The 24,549-nt window shown below is 52.9% G+C and overlaps 3 protein-coding genes across 6 annotated transcripts; 2 read left to right on the top strand and 1 right to left on the bottom strand.

Annotated features, from left to right (window-relative positions):
* The first annotated feature begins 3,615 nt into the window (after positions 1-3,615).
* On the top strand, positions 3,616-10,935 carry MRPL48 (mitochondrial ribosomal protein L48). The gene is made up of 8 exons (XM_084302410.1): positions 3,616-3,665; positions 4,499-4,551; positions 4,910-4,947; positions 5,886-5,971; positions 6,697-6,869; positions 8,370-8,472; positions 9,301-9,390; positions 10,677-10,935. Exons 1-8 carry the CDS (start codon positions 3,645-3,647, stop codon positions 10,749-10,751), a joined length of 639 nt encoding a protein of 212 aa, XP_084158536.1. The 5' UTR covers positions 3,616-3,644; the 3' UTR covers positions 10,752-10,935.
* A 2,452-nt stretch (positions 10,936-13,387) lies between these two features.
* Positions 13,388-15,225, bottom strand: COA4 (cytochrome c oxidase assembly factor 4 homolog). Of its 3 annotated transcripts, none has more exons than XM_084299260.1 (2): positions 15,099-15,225; positions 13,388-13,897 (listed from the first exon to the last, which is right to left on the bottom strand). In XM_084299260.1, exon 2 carries the CDS (start codon positions 13,874-13,876, stop codon positions 13,607-13,609), a length of 270 nt encoding a protein of 89 aa, XP_084155386.1. In that variant the 5' UTR covers positions 13,877-13,897; positions 15,099-15,225; the 3' UTR covers positions 13,388-13,606. The 3 variants fall into 3 exon arrangements, with proteins under 3 accessions (XP_084155386.1, XP_084155388.1, XP_084155387.1); XM_084299262.1 differs by having other exon boundaries at positions 13,388-13,886; positions 15,099-15,219; XM_084299261.1 differs by having other exon boundaries at positions 13,388-13,883; positions 15,099-15,168.
* Positions 15,129-23,973, top strand: PAAF1 (proteasomal ATPase associated factor 1). Of its 2 annotated transcripts, XM_084299234.1 has the most exons (12): positions 15,129-15,315; positions 15,394-15,434; positions 16,259-16,362; positions 16,536-16,625; positions 18,740-18,838; positions 19,219-19,369; positions 20,362-20,556; positions 20,897-20,988; positions 21,510-21,625; positions 22,106-22,188; positions 22,570-22,652; positions 23,835-23,973. In XM_084299234.1, the coding sequence occupies exons 1-12, from the start codon at positions 15,269-15,271 to the stop codon at positions 23,910-23,912; spliced, it is 1,179 nt and encodes a 392-aa protein (XP_084155360.1). In that variant the 5' UTR covers positions 15,129-15,268; the 3' UTR covers positions 23,913-23,973. The 2 variants fall into 2 exon arrangements, with proteins under 2 accessions (XP_084155360.1, XP_084155359.1); XM_084299233.1 differs by lacking the exons at positions 22,570-22,652; positions 23,835-23,973 and having other exon boundaries at positions 22,106-22,364.
* Positions 23,974-24,549: the final 576 nt, after the last annotated feature.

Genomic DNA, 24,549 nt, shown 5'->3' with positions numbered 1-24,549 from the left:
GGAGGTGCCGGAGCTGGAGGCGCCGCCGCTCCCCTCAGGGCCGCGCTCCCGCCCCCGCCTTCACGCAGTCAGCCGCGGGAGCCCCGCCCGTTGTCGCCACCGCCCCCTCCGCCTCCTCCTCTGCGCATGCGCGCCGCCGGCCCCAGCCCCTAAGCGCCCCGCCTTTCGGCGCCCCGGCCGCGGAGCCAATCAGATGGGCGGAAGGGGGCGGAGGGGGCGTGGTTTGAGGGGGATGGGGGCGTGGCTTGAGGGGGCGGGGGCGGGGTTTGAGGGTAGGGGGCGGGGCTTGAGGGGGGTGGGGGCGTTCACTCTGGAGCCTAATGGGGGCAGGGGGATGGTGCTGGGTATTTGGGGTGTTCACCCTGGAGCCTAATGATGGTGGGAAGTGGGGGTCCGGGGTATTTGGGGTGTTCGCTCTGGAGCCTAATGAGGGCTGGGAGTGGGGCAGTGGTCATGGATACTGGGGGTGTTCACTCTGGAACCTAATGGTGGCGGGGTACTGGGGGTGTTCACCCTGGATCCTAATGATGGCAGTGGTTCTGGGTATTTGGGGTGTTCACTCTGGAACCTAATGATGGTGGGGGGGCAGTGGTACTGGATTTTGGGGGTGTTCACTCTGGAGCCTAATGGGGGCTGGGGGATGGTGCTGGATATTGGGGGGTGTTCACTCTGGAGCCTAATGATGGCGAGGGGAGCCTGAGCCGGTGCCCGGGCCCCGAGTGACGCCGCGGCCCCAAACCACATGGAAATTCAGGAAGCTTTTGGTGACCTTCGGCATTTCCAGGTCCCGAGGAACCAACACGGCCCAAAACACCTCGAGGCTTCTCCAGGAGGCGGCCACCAGGGATGTGGGTGCCCCCCCTGGCTGGTTTCACCTTTGTTTGTAGGAAAAAATGGAAATCCGGGTCATTTTTTTTCCCTTTTTCCTCTTTTACTGGACGAACTGCATCCGGCTGACCTGGGGCAAGCCCTCCCTTTAGCTGTTTTTTGCCCATTTCTCCCCATTTTGGCTCCCCGTTTTTTAGCCGAGAGCGTTCTCGGCTGGCAGAACGCCGCCGGGAGCAGCGAAATGGAGAGCGGGAGCCGTTGTGAGAGGGATGCTTTCGTCGAATCCAGGGGTGATCTGCTCCCACACAGCTGCAAGGCTGCAGAAAAACGTAGCCTGCAACCTGCAGGAAACCAGATGACGTCATCCAGCAGCCCCCTTCGGCCTTAAAATTCATCATTCTCGGGCAGACCTCGTGGAAATTCTGCAATGACGGGGTGGGCTCTTTGTTTCCCCGAGACCCGCAGGCCGTTAAGGGATGGGGGATACAAAGCATTTTAGGGATACAAAGCATTTGAGGCCATAAAACAAAGCACCACCGTGGGCACGACACGCTTGTAACTGCAGCGCTCGTCACGGCCTCACCCCATAAATTAATGGGGTCAATTAATTGTCCTCTGGGCACAGCTGCCCCTCCTCAAGCACGGCATTGCCTCCGCTGCTTGAAGGTTTCCCTGAGGAGAAGCCCAGCCCTCGCGGAAGGGGAGCGGAGGTCTGAAGCCAGCTCAAACTCCAGCAGCGCTCCTGGCTGCGAGCGCCTTGGGGTTATCAAACAAACCCCAGTGTGGGGGAAGAGATCAAAGGGCAGGACAACATCTGGGCCCCGTGAGCTGCTTTGTCGTGGCCAGGGAGTGCCAGAAAACACGGCTCAGACCCGGGAGCCTGCGTCCTCGCAACGCAGGGAGGTTGAATTTGAATGCAAAGGTGGTGCTGAGCCCAGGCTGTGCGTGGAGGGGCTCTGGTTTTGCGTGGATTTTGTTTTCTCACCTTCCTTCTCCTCCTTCTGTGCATACCTGTGGTGTCGAGAGCACGTTGGGAGCTCCGTGCACGCAGCCAGCAAGGACACGGGGTGGCAGGGTGGATGAGAGGGCAGAAAGAAGGCATGCAGTTGGCTGTGGAGGCTTGGGGTGCCCATGAAAGCTGATAAACCCTAAAGAGAAAGTGAGAGAGTCAATCATGAGCCCTGCCAAAAGCAATCGGGGCAGCAATCAGTAACCCGGGGCTTTAAATCCTGACCTGACACCACGCTGCCAGGCAGCTGCTGCCCGGGAAGGAGGGCACTGAGGTGGGGGCTCAGCCCCAGGAGCATCTGCCAGGTAGAAATTGGGAAATTATTGGGAAAAGTGTGGGGAAAAGCTTAGGGGAAATGAAGGTTTGGGTTGGAGATGGGCTGGGGAAGAAGAGGAGCGGCAGAGGGTTAAGGAGGGTGACAGGGACCCTGCAAGGGTTTCTCCAGTTCCATTACACTCTAAAGAGCTGACACCCATTTTTTTTGTTGTTGTTTAAGAGAAATCAAGGTCTGATTGTGCTATTTTTACCATGCAGACCTCCTCTTGGCGATAAACAGACATTATATAGAAATCAGAGGCTCCCGCCAGCCCCACTCCTTCCATTTAAATTATTTTAGGGCATTGCCTTGAGAGGGACAGCAACAGGGATCAAAGCACAGGCAATAAGGCAGGATTTACCTCAGCAGAGCACCCTGCTTCAAAAAAATAAAACAAAATCCTGCTTATTTCTCTCACAAGCCACACGCGGGCCTGCTGCAGGCCCCGAATGCCTCACCCCTCCTTCAGCCTCAAGGGCCCTGGCCTCCTGCCAGCGTGGCCACAGCTGACCCTAGAACCGCTACGTGGATGTTTGCTAAGGGCTAAGGTCCTGTCCTGCCTCTGCAAGCCCTAAAAAATAAAACTTTTCTGGGCGATTTGCAGCAGGGCTGCCCTGAGCAGCTTCAGCAGCATCTCCTCAGCTCCCCTCAGCCCAGGACGACCCCAAGCGCCCCTCAGGCAGGAGAAGGAGGCTGGGGGGAGCCTGCTGGGTGCTGGCTGTGATCCTACAGCCGGAGTGGGGCCGCCTGAGGGCTGACAAACGCCGACCCCACAACCGACCCCACAGCCCCGCTCCCCTCACAGCGCCCCTGCGCCGCCATAACATGGCGGCCACCGCGCCTGCCACACTCAAGATGGCCGCCGCCCCGCGCTGGGGCGGGGTTGGGCGGGCCGCGCTCAGCGCGCCACACTCAAGATGGCCGCCGCGACGCGACGCAAAGGTGACCGGTTGGATTTGATGGACACAGCGGAAGGCCAATCGGATGGCGAGATTAGAAGGGAAGACCAATCAGGCTGCAAGAAGCGAGGCGGAGGACCAATCGGAGAGCGGAGGCGGGCAGAAGGTAGCAATGCGAAGCGGAGAGCGGGCAGGGTTGGGTGCGCCGCGCTGGCAGTGGTGTGGGGACAAGGACATGGACAGGGACAAAGACAGGGACAAAAACAAAGACAGGGGCAAAGATAGGGTCAAGGACAGTGTGTCCTCCCTTCCACGCTGCAGGAATTTTCCCTTGTTTGCTCCTGAACATGAACAAATGCCCGTTATGGCGGTCTCTGCCCTCCCCCGTCAGCACAAGCAGACATTTCCCCCACACAGCCCCGCTGCCGCCATCCCTCCTCCATCCTCCCTCCTCCATCCCCCTAAGGCTCTCCCACCGCCGGGGTTTTGCCCTAAAACGCCCCAAAAAGAGAAGGGAAGGGCGGCGGAACGCGGGGCTGGGGCTGAAGGGTGCGGGGGGAGCGCTTTGGGCGGCGGACGCGGCCCCGCAGGGATGAGCGCGGCGGGGGCCAAGGTAATGGGGCGGGGGGGTTAGGGTGGAAATTTGGGGAAATTAGGAGAAAATTGGAGACGTTTCTGCTCTGAAAGAGCCGTCAGGCATTGGGGCGGGTTGCCCAGGGAGGTGGGGGAGTCCCCGTCCCTGGGGGTGTTCAAGGAGAGGTTGGACGTGGTGCTTGGGGACAGGGCTTGGTGGTGACATTGAAGCTCTTTTTCCAACCCTAATGACTCTGGGATCCTGTGACAGGCCCTGATTCTGTTATTGGTGGCGGGTCTGGAGGTGTAGGGCCCCCCCACCCCTCCCTGGAAGCCCAGGGACCACCCCAGTGCCACAGGGTGCAGCACAGCCCCTGCCCCATCACCGCCATCAGGGACCCTACAGATCTCCCCACCCCATATCTCAGTGGTGGCAAGGTGAGGGTGTTGGCCCCATTCAGCCCACCGGGGTTGTGGTGACAGCAAAGCCACTCTCCTTGTTTTATTCCACCATGGATGAGCTGCGTTGTCACAGGTCCACGTGGAGCTGGAACGAGCCCAGGGGGTGGTGGTGTGGCTGTTGTAGGATCTGTGGGATCTGTTGTGGGATCTGTAACCGCAAGGAGGACGATCTCCTACCCCAATTCCTTCAAAGGAAGGCGAGGGGGTGCAGGAGAAACTCACTGTAGTCATCATCACCCTCCCCTTTCCTCATCACTTTCCTCTGTGTGGTGGTGGTGGTGGTTTGGGGAGCAATAGCTGTGGGTGGGCTGGGAGGTTTGTTGGTAGATTTAGAGGGTTTGGGGAGTTGTTTTGAGGGGTATGTTCTGGGATGTGCTGCTGAAAATTCATGTTTTGCTTTGACTGGTGCAGGTGCTCTGCTGGAAGAAGGGAATGCTGCTCAAGCAGGTGTTTGCTCTTAGCAGGTGAGTGGCTTGAAATCAAATTATTTCATAAAACACAGAATAACGGATTAAGAACACTTAATCGCTGCTACAGACTGGGTCAGAAGGCATACATGATTTTAAAAAATACTTCTAGGTAAGGAAAGTGTTCTAATTGTGGAGGGAGGACTTTCAGCTGGTATCTGGGAGCTGCAAGACCTCTAGGATGAGAAGAGGAGAGAGTCTGATCGCAGGATCTGATCCGTGGCTGATGGGTCTGAGGATGTGAGCCTTTGTTGAGGAGATCAGCCAGACCTGTAGTGTTTCCATAGCTGTGTGAGATTGGAGTTTTAACAATTATCTTGTTTCCTACAGATAATAATTGTCTTGTTTCCTACAGAGCAGCAACGCCCCAAGAAAGCCGTCTGTGTGCTGCAGGTAAGGCTTCTCATTAATCCCATGCAAGACAAACTTTATCTACACAAATACTTCACATTTGAGCCTTCACATCTCCTTTTGATATTTTTTTTTTCAGTCACATTTTGGCTGGTTAAATAACCCGAGCGCGTGCTGTTGCGCTTCCACCTTTACCTTTTTTTTCCCTAACCTCTTGTCCTGTTTCCCTGTTCTTGGCTGAGCAGGTGCTCCTGTTCAGGGTGGCATCAGCCAGCCCCTGTTGCTGTTATACCCACAGGAGGTTCTACTTTAACATTTGTTGAGCTGGTGGAGTCCTCTGTTTAAATTTGAAGTAGAATTTGATTTTGACGTGGAGGCAAAGTGTAACCAAGTGGCTTAGAGCCGTGGTGCTCAGTTTCTCTTTGCTGTTCTGAGCTTCGTTTATTAAAATGAAAGCTGTTGAGGGTTTCATTTTTCTCTGGAGAAGGAAGTATAAATAAAAGCTGATGCCATTTTGATTTGGCTTCCTAGCATATGAATATTTGAACAGGCTGGATTTAAAATTAAGCGGGCTCAGATCCATCATAACAACATCACTGCTGTCATGTAAGAGGAGACAGATGTAATGTTTCATTAGGATCCTCACCATCCACTGGTGCTGACAAGCCTGTACTCTTTTTTTTTGTTTTGTTTGCTTGAGAACTTGCCTGGGAAATGAGTCACTTTTAATCCCTACCTCCCTTACTGGTTGCTCACCGTAACCAGCTGTGAGTTGTCCCAATGATGGGATACACGGGCTGCTCACGTGGGGTAGAGACCGCTGAAGCCTTGGTCTGCTTTTTGCCTTCCCTCAAAGAACTAAGGACAAATTCTTGTCCCCAGAAAGGATTCTGGGCTCGTGCAGCACCCGTGGCTGTTTGTTGAAAGAAGGGATGTGTGCTGTTCAAGAGAAAACGTGTTTGCTCTGCTTTGATTTTAAGGTGGTGCCCTTGTGAGCTGCCACAGACAGTACAGATCCCGACCTACACACGGCATTGGGAAGTATAAACATCTGCTCCCAAAGGAGGTAGGCATGAAAACCCCCTTCCTGTCCTTGCTTTCACTGACCCATCTCTTTACAGGCTGATTAAAATGTTATTATTAAATCTGTGGCTGGTGAACCACATTAAAATGGAGGCAGGTAACAGTTTACTGCTGCAGCTCTCAGTGAAAAGTGTTAAAACCCATGAAGTTCAGCACTGCAGAAATAATTTCTCTTGTCCACTACACTCCTGTTTAAATTAATGAGTAGCTGGGGAGGGAGGAATGTCTTCCTGATGATGAATTTGACAAACCAACTCCAAACTATTGCTGAACGTTGTGAGCAACTCTTATTTGCATTTAAACTTTTTACATTGCCTGAAAATTTGGAAGGAAGACAATTTTTGCAAAATGAGGTAACGATAACTCATCCCGGGAGCTGCCTCGGAGGCAGGAGCTGAACTAAAAGCAGTTTGTTTTCTCATCTTTGGCTTCTCCTGGAAGGAATCAATCATGGTAGGCACGTATTTGCTGTGTGACTTCTGTGGTTCTGCCATCCAAGAGCTGAACTGCTCCACTTGAGAACATCTGCTGAGATGGTGTCAGCCCAGTTTTATAGCTAGGGAACACGAGCACAGATGGGCTGCGATGTGTTCAGCAAACCTCTGTCAGATGAGAGCAGGGCAGTCTCCTGCGATTGGCAAGGGTTAATGCGTTTTATTTCCAGCTGCGTTCAGAAAAAAATATGTTTTTTTTTTTTCCTTAATACAGGTTCCAAAGAGGAAAAAGGATAAAGTACAGATGAAAGAGATAAACGTTGGGACCGAACACGAGTACGGAGATGTCAATATCCAGATGACTTCCTATGATATGTGTCTCGTGGAGCATTTTGCTCAGTACGTGCATAAACTCTGCAACCAGTTCTCCATCAGAGTGAGCGAAAGGTATAAAGAGCGTGGCTCTGTGCTTCTGTCATCCCTCGCCATCACGTTGCTGTGTGAGGCTTGTAGATGATGGTACCTTGCAGTAAAGGGCGGGAGAGAATCTTTGTGATCGATTCCCACCTACAAATCCACATCTGATGTCATCTGCCTGGTGTTCTCCTTTAGCTCCCTCGTTTGTCTGTGGAGTTTTTATTTATGGAAGGCTGGAACAGAATTATTTGGGCACTGAGTGAACAAATCTCAGGGAAATGTAGCTTCATTCCTTTGAGAAAAAAGCTTAAGCACATGGGTGCAGGCATAAATATTGCTGACTTCTGCTGCTGTTTTTTTTTTTTTTTCTTTATAGTGTTTTATCCAGGCATTGTGCAACAAGCAGGTGGTACTAAACAAACCAGCATGAGCTTGGGAAACCCAGGGTGAAGGTTTTGGGAGAGCTTCCAGCACTGCTAGCTTGGTAGCGGGTGGTTTAATAAAGGATGCTTCAGTTGCACAGCAGATCCCTGAAGCAGATCTAGACCTGATAGCAGCTCTGATGGTCTGAGTGAGTTCTGAGAGCATTACAGAGCTCCTTGGCTTCTGCAGTGCCTCTGTAGTCACGGGGAGAAGCACTGTGTTGCTGTAAGGAAGTAAAAATACTAGTGGTGCTGATTTGAAACGTCCATCTTTAAGTGCACCTCTGAGTGTAAGCAGTGATTCCGGCTTTGTGCTGGTTAAACCTATCAAAAAATCATTTTTCTTTCTGTTCATCCACTCTGCTGAACTGTCAGACGTGGATCTGAGATGCTGTACCCGCAGATCGCTTGTTTGGAGTCTCTCTGTGACATCTTTAGCACTAAAAGCTGTGACGCATCAGCAACTCCTAGGTATCTATCAAGAAGGATACGCAGAAATTCTAATTCTGTCAGCGGTGATGTGCTTGAAAGGGAAAATCAGGGAAATCCCCCAGCCTGAGGCTACTGAAAGCGCTTCCAACGTGAAGTGTCTTTGCCTTGCGTCGTGCCTGAGCCCTCTGAGGTTGGACTTGATGTGAGAAGTTCAGTGTGGGCAGAAAGAAGTGATTTGTGCTTTAAAAGCCTCCCAATTGGCGAGGCAAAATGGGGGAGAAGGAAATGTTCCGGGTGAAAAATTGAAGCAGGTGGAGGTCGTGAGGTTGTGCTCAGAGTAGCGTGGGAGATGAGGAGCAGGTGTGGTGGTTCAGCCAGAATTTTTGCTGTAAAGCTCCCCTTCAACGATAAAGAAATTCAAAGTTCTCTTCCTGGGCTGATGTTTGTAGCTGAAAGAGGTTTCTCCTGGCTCTAGTGCTGCAAGCTTCTCCCTTATCTCCTTCCAGTAAAACCCCCGGCTTCTGCCAGTGCTTGATTTGCAAGATGCATCGTTTGCATAATTAATTTCTCATGAAAAGTTAATCTCCTTCCACGTTCTCTGCTGCTGGAAGTTGCTTCGTTCCTGTGAGGCAGTGCCCCTCTCCCTGTCCTAAGCCCTGACCTGTGCTTCCTGCAGCTACGCCATGCCCACCAAAACCAACGAAGTGCTGTTCCTGGAAGAGCGAGGTTCCAAAATGCAGCTGGACGCCGTCCTTACCACCCACCAGAGGGTTATCCAGGTACGAGCTGGGCTTGGCTCCTGGTGCTGCGCTCCGTGTACAGCACCTCCTCTGCCAGGCTCTCAAAATCCACTGACAGCAGGAGCTAAGTCCCAAATTTGTCTAATTTGTGCATAAACTGAAGCACAAAGAAGTCTAAATTAGATTTCTTGCTAAAGGTTACTCAGAAAGTAGAAGAGAGTGAAGGGATTCCTGGATTGTCTACCTCAGCTACATAAATTACCTATTTTATGCAGAGTGCTTGATAGAAGGGGTAGAAAAGTCATTTTTAAGGAGGAACAATTGGGCAAACTTGATGAAATGTAAAAATACCACTAGCATCAGTTTAAATTTGTACAATTAATTGAGATAAGTATTTCTGTGCCTCTTTCATAGTGTGTTCCTTGCTCTGCTGAATTACATTCCAAACCTTGAGGCAGACTTTTTCCTCTAGGGAGTCAGTGTGAGCTAATGCTGGAGCTTGCAGGCTTGCCGTGGCAGCTTTTTATTAGTCTCACCTGAAGTAAAGAAGATTTCCGTGCACGGTTAAGACTCTTTGCATCTATGCAACGTGGAAAAGGGGCTAGAAATGTGCTTCCACTGAGAGAACGAATAGCACAGTAGAGCCTGAAGTGGTGAAAGCTGTCACCCAGGTAGAGGAGAGGCACTGGAGGCACAACATTCACAGGGGAGAAACAAAACAAGAGCCTGCTTCCGTGATGAAGTGCTTGCCTGCTCTAGGTGCAAGCTGGACTCTAGGTGCAAGTGGACTCTTCCCGTGCTGTTAGTAGAACAGATCTGTTCTGTGTTTGGAGTTCTGCCCCTGCAGTGCTTTATTTCTTCTTCCAGGTCAGCGGGTTGAGCTCCACGTTTGCTCCCATACTTCTGGAAATCATTCAGAGCAACCAGCCTGAAGGGGTCCACCTGTTAGTGAAAGAGGTGGGTTTCATTTACTGACATCTCCACGTTGACAAAGCGGGTGTGACGCGTGCTATCAGCTTGCTTTGTAAAGCACAGGACCTGTTCCTGAGGCCACCAGCTCTGCTCTAGACTTACAGATACCCAAGATCTCCCAGAACCAGGCCCTCACTTGATTTATCAAAAACTGTTCCCTCTAACACCTGCTGAGAGTTTTATTTCCCTTTTAACCTTCTAGAATTAGTGCTACAGAAGGTGCCTTCCCAGCCAGTCCCACAGATTTGTAGGGGATGGCAAGTTCCCAGTTATTTTCCTTCGCTCAGGCAGATTCCCTGCAAGTCAGAACCCACAGCCACTCGTCTGGGAATGATCAGGAATCGCGTGGAGCAGTCAGCAGCAAAGCTGAGATGGGAAAGCCAAATATTGTGCCCCGTTTTGATGGATTCTAGAAGGGGTTCTGCTTCTTTTCTGCAGAAGGGGAGGTTTTTTTATTCAGGGAGCAGATTTTGCAGCAGGAAAGGGAAAGCAGCACGCTAAATTCAAACGTGAAAACAGTTTCCTTCACTGGCCTTTGTAGGATGTTTAATTATTTCCATATCTGCAAAGTGGGATGTAGGAGGAGGTCTCTCGAGTCCAGTAATCTGCTTTGCTTTGGTCACGGTCCCATCCCTGCCTTAGGACTGCTTTTTTTTTTCTTCTCTTTTTTTAATTTTGGCTGATGGCTTTGTCTCTGGAGGGAGCGCCGTGACATTGTGCCATTTGCAAAGTCACTGCGGTCTGAGGCAGGAAGCCCTTGGGAAAGACCCAAGCTGGCTCTGGGAGACTGGCAACGAAGAGATTTGAGCTTCGGGATGCTCTTCTAAAATTCAGGAGAAAGAGGCAGGTCTGGACGTCTTCAGCTGACTTCTTGAGCACAATGCCAACGCTCGCTCTTCCAAAATGGAATTTTTCTCTTGAAGAAAGCGTATTTTGGTTTGGTAGCTGCACTTAACACAAGGTCAAAAGCTTGCCCCAGTTTTCTCTTTGCTGTGTGGTCTTTACACCCCAAAATTTGGTGTGGTAAATGCTCTAAACCCCAGCTGGTCGCTCCCTCAGCACTGCAGCAGGTCTCTGGGTGAGGAGGAGCCGACAAGGCTGAACTGCAGAGCGGCCGCACGGTGATGATGCGCGGCCTGCTGCTTGCCTCGTCTTTGTATTTCCTTTTACTCTTTGTTGATTCCCTTTAGGAGAGGGTTTACCTTCCATTTGACTTGAAAAAAGCACTCGAGGTGACCTTGACTTGCTTGTTTTTTCACCTCCCTCCACAGCACACCGAAGCTGACTTCAAGAGCCGATTGAAGGCCCGACCCGAACTCGAGGAGCTGCTAGCACAGATGAGCTGAGAGGAGGAAGAACACTCCGTCCATATCAGAGCCACCCTGAGAACATCATTTTCCTCCTCTTCAGCTGCTCAAGCCTCCAGAAGGTGGCTTTACGAGCGCCGTGTTGATAAATTTGTGACTTAAAAGAAATTCCCACTGTTGTCAAGCATCTCGTCTTAATAAAGAGAAATACACTTGTTTATAACTGTTTTTTTTCTTTTTGGGGGAAGAGGGTCCACAGTGAAATTTCATTTTACTTTTCTCAATTCTGCTTTTTCTGCATGTTTTGCTTCTTTTTTTGTGAGTGTTTCTGCAGGTTGCACCCTGGAGAAAGCGCTAGGTCATTACGCTCACCTGCGCTGCCTGCTGAGGCAAATCTCTGCCCAAATTTAGAATTGAGGGCTTAAACTTCAAGACTCAGAGATCCAGAATTGGAGAGCTGGTTGTTTTTTTATCAGTCTGGGAAAGGTGGCAGCCAGCAGGGACTTTGCTACGAGGAGAAGCCCGTCCTCCCAGCCCCAACAGCCTCCTGCAGACGCTCTCTCATCGCTGCAAGCAAATTCTCCCAGATGCTACTGATGCAGAAGGGCCCATCCTGCTCTGTTCTGCAGCTGAAGGCTGGAACATCGTGTTATTCTCGGACAGCTGCTTAAATCAGAGCTTTGCCAACATGAATGGAGCCTCAGAGCCCTGGGAGGGCTGGGGGCGATCATCCCTGAGCAGCTGAACAATCGCTGCTGAAGAGCACAAAGCCTCGGAGGGCAGAGGCAAGAAGGTTGGAGCCGTATGCAAAATCCCTCCTCCGTTTCTGCTTTGCCTTTCACGGCCGGAAAGGACGCGTTTCCCCTTGGATCTCTGAAGTCAGTCTCCTTTTTACCACAGCCCTTTGGAAGGGGAGAAATCAGCCTGCCTTGGAAGGACCAAATGCAAAGCGGGTTGGGGAATTTCCCAGGACAGTGCCTCTTATCCATGCTTGGGCAGGGGGGGCAAGTAAAATCTGAATTTGATCCCTTCTCGTGTTTGTTTTGTGCAAGGGAAGCTTCTCGTGTATTCGGGGTTTCGTGCTGCTGTTGTGAAGGCAGAATTAGGCCGAGTTCACCTCAAAAACAGACCCATAAGCTCAGCCCTGCTGTTACAATGAGCACGCTTGTGAAAATCAGGCTGCTTTTCCCGGTGCTGAGGATCTCAGCCCTGCAGCAGCTGGAAAGGCAGGGAATTGATTCCGAGCTGGTTGCAGAGCCACAGCCCGGCGGCTCTGCGCCCCCACAGGAATACTGATCAGCCCTGCCACGCCGCTGCAATCCACCAAGATGCAGGACCGAGGTTTGTCCCGAATTTGGCCACGTTTTGCCATCCTATAAAACCCAGAGCCCGCAAACAGGTCCCAGCAGCGAGGTTTTTGCTCCTTTCCTTGTATTTCTAATTCCGAAAGCCAGTGGTGAAGGCTTTTTTTTTTAGTTAGGCTGAGATGGGATCTGATTGTGTCGTCTTTCAGGTATATTACAACCAAGTCTGAGCCCTTGATTTGATGGATGCGAAGAGGAAGTTAGGAAAATATATGTTTTTTGACACATTTCAGTGGGAAATGAACCATTTCCCTACAGAAATCTCCAGCAGCAGATGCAGGCAGTGCCCTCCTGCCTCCAGCTGACCGGCTTCACTAAGGTTTCCTGACCAGGACTGAAAAACGTCCCCCAGTTTTGGGGTTTGGGCTGCTGAAATACAGCCACTCTGCAGCCCCCCTCCTTGGGATGCTCACCCGGGGCCAAAGCTGGGGGCACACTCCCCTTTCAACATTATAGGGGAAGATTTGAGTCGATTTTTACAGCTTTTGGGCCTTGAGGTGGTGCTCTGTGGGGCTGAGGCATCCCACCTCACACTCCTGCGCTCTGAGGAGTGAGGGAAGGCTCATGGCCCTACAAGAGCCCCCAACCCCTTCCCTCTTGGGGTTTCCCAAAAAGTAGCATCCCCCAAATCCCTGTCCCACAAGACACGAGGTTATTGCCACCAGGAACAGCTTCAGGAAGGCGCAGAGGAGGGAAATCCACAGCAGGGCAGCGCCAAACTCCCACATGGCCTGGTGTGAGCCCGCCATTTTGGGATGCCTCATCGCCAGCGACCCCAAAGTGAATGCTTTGAGAAAATCTTTGAGTAAAAGGCCTGTGAGGGGCTGCTGAGGGACCTGGGGGGGTTTGGGGTGGGGAAGAGGAGGCTCAGGGCAGAGCTTATTGCTCTCTGCAACTGCCTGAAAGGAAGGGGTGGGGAGCTGGGGGGCGGCCTCTGCTCACAGGGAACCAGGGCCAGGAGCAGAGGGAACGGCCTCAAGTTGTGCCAGGGGAGGCTCAGCTTGGCAATGAGGAGACATTTCTGCTCAGCAAGAGCGGTCAGGCCTTGGGACGGGTTGCCCAGGGAGGTGGGGGAGTCCCCATCCCTGGGGGTGTTCAAGGAGAGGTTGGACGTGTGCTTGGGGACAGGGCTTGGTGGGGACATTGGTGGTGGTGGGTTTTTGGACCTGATGGTCCTGGAGGACTTCTCCAACCCCAATAATTCTGGGATTTTATAAATCTGCATCACACCCCCAGTTTCAGCCCTGAATCACCACAGCGCCATGACCTCTTCCACACCCGAGCTGTGCAGAACGACGCGAGCCGGGAGGATGAACGACATCAAAATTTAATTTCCTGGCCCCAAATTAAACACAGATTTAACCACGCCAGCAACCCGCTGAACAAAAAACAGGTAGAACATAGCAAAAAATAGAAAAATCAGATATATATGATTTAACACAGCCCCCGTCTTTGGGGCGCCTCATCCGGAGGTAGTGCTGGTGCCCGGGAGGGGATCCCAAGGGGGGATTTTAGCCCCTGGGGGAGGTCTCAGTCCCCTGGGGGTGAGCGTTGGGGCTGCTCGGGGTCTTGGGGGCGCGGGCGCTGCCGCTGGGCCATACAGTCCCGAAAGGCCTGGACGTGGGGCTGGCAGCGCCGCCAGTCGCGCTGCTCGGCCATGCACTCCTGCAGCGCCCAGTGCTGCGCCGTGCAGCCCGTCCGCGCGATCATCGCGTCCACGGGGTCCTCGCCTTCCTCCTCCTCCTCCTCTTCTTCCTTTTTGGACTTGCGGCGGTTCCAGGAGTGTCCGGGCTTCGCCATCGCCCCGCTGCTGGAGATGGGCTTGGGGTGAAGGGGGTGGGGGTCATTGGGGTGCTGCCTCCCCTAAATTTTGGGGGCGCTCACCCAGCACCCTGCCACCCCCCACCTATGGGTGCTCAGCACCCCCCAGGGCACCCAGCAGCCCCTGTATCCCCAGGGGTGCTGAGCATCCCCCATGCAACACCCCAGGGCACCCAGCACCCCCCATGCACACCTCAGAGCACCCAGCATCCCCCATGCACCCATGGGTGGCCAGCACCCCCCAGGGCACCCAGCACCTCCCTGTGCACTACCTAGGGCACCCAGCACTCCCCAGGGTACCCAGCACCCCCCATGCACCCATGGGTGCCCAGCACCCCCCAGGGCACCCAGCACCCCCTAGTGTACCCATGAGTGCCCAGCACCTCCCTGTGCACCACCTAGGGTATCCAGCACCCCCCAGGGCACCCATGGGTGCTGAGCACTCCCACATGGCACCCCCTAGGGTACCCAGAACCCCCCGTGCACCTATGGGTGCCCAGAACCCCCCCCCCCCAGGGCACCCAGCACTCCTCTTTTCCCCACATGGGTGCCCAGCACCCCCAGGCCACCCAGCACTCCCCAGGGCACCCAGCACCACCCATGGGTGCCCAGCACCCCCCATGCACCCAGCACCCTCCCCATACACCCATGGGTACCCCGTACTCCCCAGGGCACTCAGCACCCCCCATACACCCCCAAAGGGCACCCAGCACCCATAATGTACCCATGGGTGCCCAGAACCCCCCAGGCCACCCAGCGTCCCCCCCAGGCACCCATGGGTGCCCAGCACCTCCCAAGCACCCAGGAGCCCCCATACACCCCCTCAGGGCACCCAGCACCCATAATGCACCCAGGGGTGCCCAGAACCCCCCAGGGCACCCAACGCCCCCCATGCACCCAGGGGTGCCCAGAACCCCCCCCAGGGCACCCAGCATCCCCCGTACACCTCCCAGGGCACCTACCACCCCCCAGAGCACCCATGGGTGCCCAGAACCCCCCCAGGGCACCCAGCACTCCCCATACACCCCCAAAGGGCACCCAGCACCCCCCAGGGCACCCATAGGTGCTCAGCACCCTCCCCCTTACACCCATGGCTTCCCAGCACCTCCCAAACCACCCATACACTCTCCATGGGTGCTCAGCACCCCCTTATTCCCCCCTGAGACCCTCCCCCCCATGCACCCATGGGTGCCCCCCGCACCCGAGAAGAGCGGCGCGGCCCCTTTAAGTCCCGCTTCCGGGTTCCCGCGCCGTGGGCGGGGCTCCGCCGGCGAGGGGAGGAGGGGGGCGGTGGCCGCGCGCTGATTGGACGGCGCAGCCCCGCTTCCGCCGCGCGGGGGCTGACGGGAAGGAGGAGGGCGCCTCGCCAAGATGGCGGCAGCACTGCGCATCCAGAGCGACTGGAGCCGGGCCCTGAGGTGGGAGCCGGGCCCGGACCCTTCCCCCCCGCCTCAAATCGGCCCCTTTCTCACCCCCGATGCTTTTTTTTTCCACAGGAGGGACGAGGGCGAGGCCTGGCTGAGCTGTAGGAGCCCGGGTGAGCGCTGAGGGAGGGGTTAGGGGGGCTGTGAGGGGGTGAGGGGGCGGCTGGGGGGGCTTAAGGGGCTCTGGGGGGTCCTTAAGGGGCTTGGAGGGGATCTTTAAGGGCTTGGGGGGGTCTTTAAGGGCTTGGGGGGGATCTTTAAGGGCCTTTGGGGGGTCTTTAAGGGGCTGGGGGGGATCGTTAAAGGCTGAGGGGGTCTTTAAGGGGCTTGGGGGTGTCATTAAGGGCTTGGGGGGTGTCTTTGAGATCTTGTGGGGGTCCCTAGGGGCTAGGGGGGACCCTTAAGGGCTGGGGAGGGGTCCTTAGGGGTGTGGGGGGGTCTTTAGGGCTTTTGGGGGGGGCCTTGGGGGCTGGGGGGTGCTTAGGAGCTGGGGGGGTGTGGTTCTTAAGGGCTTGGGGGGGGGTTTAAGGTTGGAGAGGATCTGGGGGGGTCCTTGTGGGCTAGGAGGTCCTTGTAGGGGAAGGGGGAGAGTACTAGAGTACTGGGGGGTGTCCTTAAAGGTTGGGGGGGGGAGGAGGAACCCATAAAGCTTGTGGGGGGGCTGGAGTAGGGGTATTAAAGGCTTGGGGGGCACTGAGGGTGTACTTAAAGGCTTGGGGGGGCCTGAAAGGTTGGGGAGGGTGGAAGAGGGGTCTTAAAGGTTGGGGGTGGGCTGGAGGAGAGCCTTAAAGGCTTGGGGGGTCTTTAGGGGATGTTTTGAAAGGCTTGGGGGGGTCCTGAAAGGCTTGGGGGGGGCTTTGTAGGTTGTAAAGGGGCTGGGGGAGTCCTTGTAGGCTGGGGGGGGTCAGGGTCAAGCTGAAAGCCCCTCTCCCTGCAGGGAAGCCGACGCTGTACGGCAGCCTGACCCGCCGCGGACTCAGCACCGAGGGCGTCCCCGACATCGCTGCCTCCGAGGGCTTCGTGGTCGGCGAAATCACCAAGGTGCCGGGGCTGGGGGGAGGCCGAGTGGGCAGCATGGTCTTAGGGCAGCCAAAATCCCTCTCTTGAGGGATCCTGAGCTGCTCGGGGTCTCCCAGCTCCGATTTGGAGCCCCTCTGTTCAGAAGCATCCCAGCAGCACTAACACACTTCTGTTTTTCCCCTCTCCTCCCCCAGAAAAGCATCCTCGTTTCCTGCCCTCACGAAAACGTCTCCACGAAGTTCCTGGCGCCCTTCACCACCTTCTCCAGAATCCACCAGAAAAGCGTAAGCTCACGGCACCTCCCAGCCTTCAGCCTCACGATCTGGGTTAAACTTCCCCAAAAAAAGCCCAAGATCCTTTCGATGCTTGTCTGGATTTCCAAAACTAACCATTTTTTTTCATAACTAATCGTGATGCGCATGATTCTAGGGCACTGCAGGCTTCAAAAATGAAACTAGTAAGACACCAAACCTTCAGATGGGACCGATAACGAGGGCTGGCTTCGGTCTGTGACTAAAAATCTTCCTTTTTTAACAAATTCTGAGTGATTTCAAGCCATAAAGATCCCAATTCCCCTGAATATCCTAGGATATTGGTATTTTTTTTTTCATGTTAAAGTCTTGAGGCGAGCTCTGAGTTATATTTTAGAGGGTTCCTGCAAGGGGATGCAGTAGAGGAGTAATTATAGAGAAATCTGAGGGTGGCAGCTGAAGAACTAGAGAAACCCAAGAGGTGCAGGGCTGAGGTTTTTGACAGCGCCCTCAAAATTTGGGCTGCCTCCCCTGGGAGCAGCGGGGCTCAGGGCTGAGGAGACAGCAGCGAGCTGCGGGATCCAGAAATGGGGCAGGTTTCTCATTTCTGGGATCCAGAACAGGTTGCTGGGGCTGGTTTCTTATTTTTTTTAACTGTTTTTCTGGCCAAAAACTCAGGCTGCACATCACCGCAGGCACCCAATGTGATTTTTGCAGCACTTGCAGGTTTTTTTGAGCATTTTCCTGCATTTCTTCACGTTTCAATAACCACAGGACTCATTTGGGGATACACCAAGTGCAGCTCCTCGCTCATGGTGCTGCAAAATGGCCAATTCACACCAAAAAAAATTATTTTTTTTCACTCGGAGGCGTAGCTGGGCCCTGCTGGGAAGCGCTCTGAGTTTGCTGAGTGCTTAACCCGAGGTGGAAAAAAAAATAAAAAAAAATATAAAAAAATAAATCCTATTTACCTGCTGCCTCCTGTTCTCAGCACTCCTGCGTGCTTCCTTAGTCCTCCTGGAAGCTTGTGGACATGCCAAAAGTCCACGAGGGTTTTTTTTCCTCCTTAAACCTCCTTCCCAGGCTGTTTTTTGCTTGAGAGGGAGCAAATTGCAACAGGTTGGTTAAAGAAAACGTTAGCAGTCTGTAAGTAAATGTGCTTAATGGCTCTTGTAATGGCTGAGCCGTTACCTCGTGCTTCTAACTCCTGTTTTCATCCCCAAATCCCTCTTTTTTTTTTTAAATGGAGGTTGAGTATTGAGCTGGGCCCTGTTTAAATTCACCGTGGTGTGAGCAATCGCTGTCCCAGAGAGCAGTTCGGGCTGATTCGTGCTTATTTAGGGGAACTTGTGCCTGAAAAAGTCGGGCACACCTCCTAAAAAGGCCTCCCTGAGAGCATCTTCCTTAAATCTGGGGCCTCGAGCTGTCACCTCTCAGCAAAACCCCACAAAGTGCATCAAGAATCACCGGGGAGCTTCTCAAGGTGATAAAGCACGGATCCAGCACCTTTAAAATCCTGCAAAACTTGGCAGCTGTCCCTCTGCGGGGCTGGGATGGCTTTTAAAGGATGCTGCAGAAACTTCTCCAGCTTATTTCGTGGCTGCCTGCAGGATTCTGTAGAAATATCCCGATTCCTGCTTCACCTGGGGGAAACCCACGACACGGCTGCTCTCTCTGCAGGCTCCTGACTCAGCGTTCCTTTCCCCTCGCTGCTTTGTGGATCTCTGCAGAGAGACAGGCAGGGAATAGCAAATTTTTTGTCAGATTGGTGGCGATTACAGGAAATCTGGGGGATTTTGGGCCGGGTTCCAGTCCCGCTGGCTGCAGCTCAGCCCGGAGATCAGTCGGGGAGGGCTTTTTGTGCTGTCCCTCTCCTGTGGAGGAAGCCTGACGCTCAGGATCCGCTTGGGTTTTGATTTCCTAAGGGAAAGCTTAGTTAAAACCTCAAAAAATGGATTGAGAATTTGAGGGGGGAGAGCCTGTGAGTCCTGGCTGAAGGATGTTAAACATTAGGAGACCGTTTTCAGGCTGAAAACGTTCAGCTAGGGGTAAGGAAACTTCCAGGTGGTGTAAAAAATGGTTTTGAGCAGAAATACTTGCGTACAGAATCCTCCAAAACTGAAATTTGTTGTTTTGTCCTCCTGCAGGTTACCTGCCTGGATATTTCCAGCGGCGGGGGGCTCGGCGTGTCCACCAGCACGGACGGGACCATGAAAATCTGGCAGGCTGCAAACGGAGAAATCAGAGTAAGAGCGGGTGGCTGTGGTGTTTTAAACCCTGCCTGTGCCGTTACTAAAATCACTCAGCCGTGGATTTGGTCAGGCTGTTCGCCCCCTGTGCCCTGGGGCCAGCAAGAATTTGGTTTTTGCTTGAAAAGCTCTTAGAAATTTGACATCTCGGGGGTTTTATGGGGTGTCTGCTGGCAAGCACGCCTCCTCCAGAAAGAATTGAAGCCCAGCAAGCAGAGGGGGAGAGTCGCGGGGTGAAAATGAGGAAGGGTGGTTGGGATTTACAGCCGGGGTGCTGACGGTAGCTGCCAGCTCCTCCCCTGAGTTTGCGAGCTCAGGAGCTGCTTGACGCGAGGGTGACGACGACGGAACTAGCACGGAGCTCTTTGTTTTTCCAGAGACTTTTGGAAGGCCATGTGTATGATGTGAATTGTTGCAGGTTTTTCCCGTCGGGCCTCGTGGTTCTCAGCGGGGGAATGGACGCCCAGCTAAAGATCTGGTCGGTGGAAGACGCCAGCTGCGCCGTAACCTTCCAGGGTCACAGAGGAGGTAGGGAGTGCTCGGCCTTCCCCAAGGCTTCTGGTGCTGCCTGTGCTGATTATCTCGTACCTGAGGGCTTTGATCACCAGCCTGCTGCACTCTGTGCTGTGCAAAAGTCCCAAGGAGCTTTTTTTTAAACCCCCAGGGTGTGAATAAAAAGATCCCAGGTCTTCCTGAGCTGCGTTTCCTTCCCGGATTAAGGCGTAGAGGGGGAGGATGCAGCCCTGACCTGCATTTGGTGGCCTCTGCTGCACTGGGACTGCCTCCTCCTCGCTCCCAGCTCATCATATTTCCACCCAGAGCCTCTTCCTTTTTTTCCCTTGCCCCCAAAAGCACCCAGCAGCTTGTTAGGGGCGTGCAGGCCTCGGGCAGGCACAGTTGTGCTGTGCCTAAGCGATTATTCCTTAAAAAGGGCTGGAATAAACTAAACCAGAGTAAATTCCTCACCTTCCCTGCGTTTTTGCATAAAGGATGCTGTTCCCTGTGCTCAGGGGGCGGTGAAGGGCTCCAAGGGATGGAAAATGAGCTAGCAGAAAGGCTCCTGAGAACAAGTTCCTGGACAGAGCCTTTCTTTGATGTAATCTCTGAAAGGATTTGGTTTCCAGGACCCTTCCTTCGGAAGCAGCCTGGGTTTATCCTAAGGCTTCAGCTGTTTAATCCCGTTTACAAACTTGAACGCTTCATCAGCAAGTCTCGAGGAGCTGGGGGTGCAGCATCGGACGCCCAAACCCTCCCCAAATTCCCTCCTTCCTGACCAAATCTCACGGCTCTGCTTGTGAGAGGATGGTTCTGGAGGTGGAAACCTGGCAGCTGTGGCTCCATGCCCCACGTTTCACCCCCCACGATTTGCCTGCGTGCAGCCTCCTTGCCCTGATCTGCTGCTGGCACCCTGGGAACGGCGCCTTGGGGCTCACACTCGAGTGCCTTGAGAAATTGAGATGTTCTCAGATATGTTCTTGCCCTCTGTGCTGTCTCTGAACGTGGATTCTGCTCTGCTGCAGGGATTTTGGACACTGCCATTGTGGACCGAGGAAGAAACGTCCTCTCCTGCTCCAGAGACGGCACGGCCCGGCTCTGGGACTGCGGCAAATCCGCCTGCCTGGGTGTCCTGGCTGACTGCGGCTCCCCTGTCAACGGCATCGCCGTGGGCACTGCTGACAACTCGGTGAACCTGGGCGCCCCCGAAAAAACTCCCAGTGAGGAGCTTTCTCTGAAATTCATCTCTATTCTTCTTCTTTTTTCCTTCCCTGTACGATTCTGTACAATTCTGAGAGCACGGCGTGCTGCCGCGTGCCCTCGCGAGGGTTGTGAGAGTAGCGTGCCCTGGTTCTGGGGAGGAATTGAGCTTTATCAAGCAATTTGAGTGATTAAAGCTGAGGGTTTTTTGATTACTGGCCCACCTCGCTGCATCCTGGAGGCTGTTTTAGCAGGAAAGTTGCTGTGGGTTCAGCAGGGGTGGTCGCAACCGTCAGGCTTTGGTGCTATTGAGTTTCCCTGCTGGGACATTGCTGGAGCTCATTGTTGTCCTCTTGCCAGGTGAACGCGAGATCGGGACAGAAGGGAAAATCCTGCTGCTGGCTCGAGAAGACAAGAAGCTTCAGGGAGTGGGACTGCAGAGCAGGCAGCCGGTAAGGAGCCCGAGATCTGGTCGTGCTCTTCAAAATATCCCATTTTCAGGAGGAGATGGTCTGCACGGAGCTGTGATGTGCACACAGTGCTGCTTCCAACTGCTGCAAGTGCTCTGAGACACAAAACTGCTCTTACAAACCCATCTCCAGGGCCCCAGCCCGTTGTTTTGAGGAATAAGAATTACTCGCGTGCTCCTTCAGCAAGGGCAAGGCAGCTGGCAGGCCTCGGGGGCTGATACCAGGGCCGATAGCAGGACTGAAACTCCTGTAGCAGATTTCATTCCTTGTGGGGTTTCTGGGGAGTGAAAATTGGGCGGAGGAGATCCCGCTGAGCAGCCTCGGTGAGCGTGTGGCACAGCTGTGTGAGGAAAGGAGTGGTCCTGCTGCTCCACGTGTTGGTTTGTGCCGTGACACAGAAACAGCCACGCTGACCTCCTAAATAACTCAGTTCCTGTTCCTCTGCGTCCTCTGGCTGCTTTGTCCCCATTTGTGAGGCCCTGACCCTTGTCCTCCCTTCGCAGGTGTTCCTCTTTGTCGGCTCCGACGCCTTCAACTGCTGCACATTCCTCTCGAGTACTTATTTCCTGGCGGGGACTCAGGATGGGAACATCTACCAGCTGGATGTGAGAAACACAAAGTGAGTGCCCGCCTGGGGCTGCGGGTATTTCAACGGCAAATTTCTGTTTTCCTCTGGGAAGGAAAACCAGGCCACGGGTGCTGGCAGATGGTGCCTCTTCTGAAGGGTGGATGCAGCCCAAAAAATGGCACTGAGAGCATTTGAGCTCCTTGCAGATGTTTTTTTTCTCTCGGGGAGCGCTGAGGGTGATGCTTTTGCTGGTGTGGGTGATCTTGTGGGATGTCCTGAATTGGAAGGGACCCACGAGGATCACTGAATCCAACTCCTGGACCCCAAAATTAAACCATATTTCTGAGTGTTGTCCAACTGTGCTGTGTCTTCTGCATCTAGACAACGGGCTGCTAACTTCTGATCGAGTCCCCGTGTCTTCTGCTCGTATATCTTAATTCCTAGCTCACGTTCTTGGCTCAGTTCTGACGCGCTGCAATGTGTTCTTGACTACAAACCGTAATTTTTCTTTGTTTCTGCTTCTCTTTTTAGTGCTCCAATCCAGGTCATTCAGAGATCAGGAGCGCCAGTGCTTTCTCTGCTTCCGTACCGGGATGGATTCGTTGCCAGCCAAGGTAACCGGGGTGCTGTGTCGTGGCAGTGCAAATCGTGTAATGAAACCGAGCAGTGCTGTGCTCTTGCTGTGTTACCCTCATATTTGGGCGCTGGCTGGGTGTCAGCTGCTAGAAGGACAGTTTCCATGGCACAAAGGGGTTGCAGTAGGAATTATGTGCTTGCTTTTTGATTTTTTTTTTTCTCGTGTTCCTCCAAAATGGGGTCTCCAAGGTGCTTCTCACCCATCAGAGCCTTTTCCCATCTCCCTGGTGCCCTCACAGCACGGCTCCCTTTTCTTGGGCATTTCTGCTGGGCCTGTCGTGCTGATTGTAAAAGGGAATGTGGCTTATTTCAGCAATCCATGAAAACTTCCTTGCTTGGTATCTCCTCTGCTTCACCAGGTGACGGAACCTGCTTTATCATCCAGCAAGACCTCGATTATGTCATCGACCTGACAGAAGCTGACTGTGACCCTGTGTACAAGGTAAGGAGCTGGGTACATTAACGAAGGTAAAAGGTGCTGGGGAAGGAGACACCAGCTAGCATTCAGCTGCATTTATTTGATATTTATTTGATCCTCTGATTTATCTCAGGAGTTGGCAGCCCACATGGCGTATTCCTCCACGCAGTTGACTTTTCAGCTTATTTTTTTTTTTCCCCAGCTGAATAATCTGAATATTTTGCATAAGCAAATCCCGTCAGCATTTCTCTGTGCTCCGGGGTAGCATTATCTCCGCTGTGCAGGAGCAAAACTGAAGCAGCAGCAGCAAACTTCGTTGTTGGAGTAGATCTTACAGAGCCGTGGTTCTGTAGGGAAGCTGGAATTGATTTGTGCTTGGAAGATTAGCAGGGTAAAAGCAACAGTTGGTGGCACAGTGCTGCCTGTCTTCACCTTGGCAGTGTGAGCCTGGAAGGTACTTGTGAAATTCTGTGTCCAGAAGCCCTGCTGAGCTTGCACAGATCAGGGAGAGTAATTTTGGGGTTCCTTGGGCTCCGAACCTTGTGTTACTGATGGAAATTAGCTCCTAGTTCTATGCTGTACTAGCTGCACAGTCCTCTGACCTACTAAACACAAGGTTACCGTGCAGCATCACTCTGAGGCTGAATTGACTTGCAGAATTTGGCTCTGTATGAGCAAAACCCATTTTCCCCTTCAGATCTAACAGAAGACCCGTTAATGTGAGCGCTTTCCTGCTCATCTCTGAGATGAATGAAGTCTTGAAGTGTCCTTTCAAACCTGCTAATGCTGTTTCAGGAGGTGGTCACCTGCTGTTCCTTCTGGTTTAAAAAAAAATAAAGTCCAAAAGGAAATCTGATTTCTGTCAACAAGTGCCAGAGCTGGTTGTCAAGCCTGCCTGTAAATCTGGTATTTGGGCTGTCTGGAAATCCGAGGGAAAGAAAAACTTCTTCCTGTATGTGTGAATGTCCTTCAGTGAGTTGTTAGGTACCGAGGGGAGATGGAAACGCTTCCTGCCAGATGGTGGTGACTGGTGATTGATGGAAGAGATCTGTTCTGAGAGAGAAAGTTTAAGGTGGCACACATCTTCTCTAGACATCCAGGCTCTTCTTGGAGAAGCTGCAGGGTGTTGGCCATCTCTTCTTTTATGTTTAACTGTTACGTGAAGGATCCTGTGCTTAAATACTGCTTTTTTTTTTTCCCTTTCAGGTGGCTTCTTGGGAGAAGCAGATTTACACATGCTGCAGAGATGGGGTAGTGAGGAGATACCAGCTTTCTGACCTCTAGGTGTTGTGAGCAGGGACTAGCAGAGCTGTGTTGGAATAGCTGTTCCGAGCTTATGTTCCTGTACAGTGCGTGTGAGATGTGTAAATAGAAGTGTCTGAGGCTGTTAATTGGGAGTTTTTTGGTGGGAGGGGGATCCCTGTTAGAAGATAACTGTGTTTTTTTCATTGGTGAGTGGCTCTGAGGTGTTAGGTTCTTGGCATTGCAGCATTTTTTTTTAACTATTGTTAAAAACTGCTGTTTCTGAGGGGGGGATTAAACTGGGATTGGGCACGGTGGCCGTGACTGTACTGTGGTATGGACTGAAATAAAGCAGCTGCTTTGGTAACTTGGGGAACAATGTTTTCATGAGAATTTTAAAAATAAAAAATAATAATAATAAAAAAAAAAGCTCTGGCTGAGATGTTGTCTGTAGGTGTGTGCCTCATGCCAATAAGCACACAGTCAGAATCCACATGAAGGTCTTTCAATTAAGTAATTAAATATATAATTCTGCAGAGTCAGGTGCTTAGTGATCTTTTGCAAAGCAAGCACACCTCTGACTTCGATCACTGTTATTTAGACACAGCAAACTTGTGAAAACGATGTCTTAGGCTACTTTTGATCAGCTATTCCAGCGCAATTATTGCTACTGAGTTTA

The sequence above is a fragment of the Netta rufina genome (assembly GCF_964035555.1).
Source record: "Netta rufina genome assembly, chromosome: 1".
Lineage (NCBI taxonomy): Eukaryota > Metazoa > Chordata > Aves > Anseriformes > Anatidae > Netta > Netta rufina.
Note: the sequence above shows the minus strand (reverse complement) of the source record. Positions and strands in the feature narration are given on the sequence as shown.

Bases quoted from the DNA above. Each gene is read 5' to 3' on its own strand.
- MRPL48 (XM_084302410.1), top strand. From the start codon at position 3,645: ATGAGCGCGGCGGGGGCCAAG. The intron at 3,666-4,498 runs GTAATGGGGCGG...TGACTGGTGCAG, and splicing joins TGAGCGCGGCGGGGGCCAAG to GTGCTCTGCTGGAAGAAGGG. The intron at 8,473-9,300 runs GTACGAGCTGGG...TTCTTCTTCCAG, and splicing joins CCCACCAGAGGGTTATCCAG to GTCAGCGGGTTGAGCTCCAC.
- COA4 (XM_084299260.1), bottom strand. From the start codon at position 13,876: ATGGCGAAGCCCGGACACTCCTGGAACCGCCGCAAGTCCAAAAAGGAA.
- PAAF1 (XM_084299233.1), top strand. From the start codon at position 15,269: ATGGCGGCAGCACTGCGCATCCAGAGCGACTGGAGCCGGGCCCTGAG. The intron at 19,370-20,361 runs GTAGGGAGTGCT...GCTCTGCTGCAG, and splicing joins CTTCCAGGGTCACAGAGGAG to GGATTTTGGACACTGCCATT. The intron at 20,989-21,509 runs GTAAGGAGCCCG...CTCCCTTCGCAG, and splicing joins GACTGCAGAGCAGGCAGCCG to GTGTTCCTCTTTGTCGGCTC.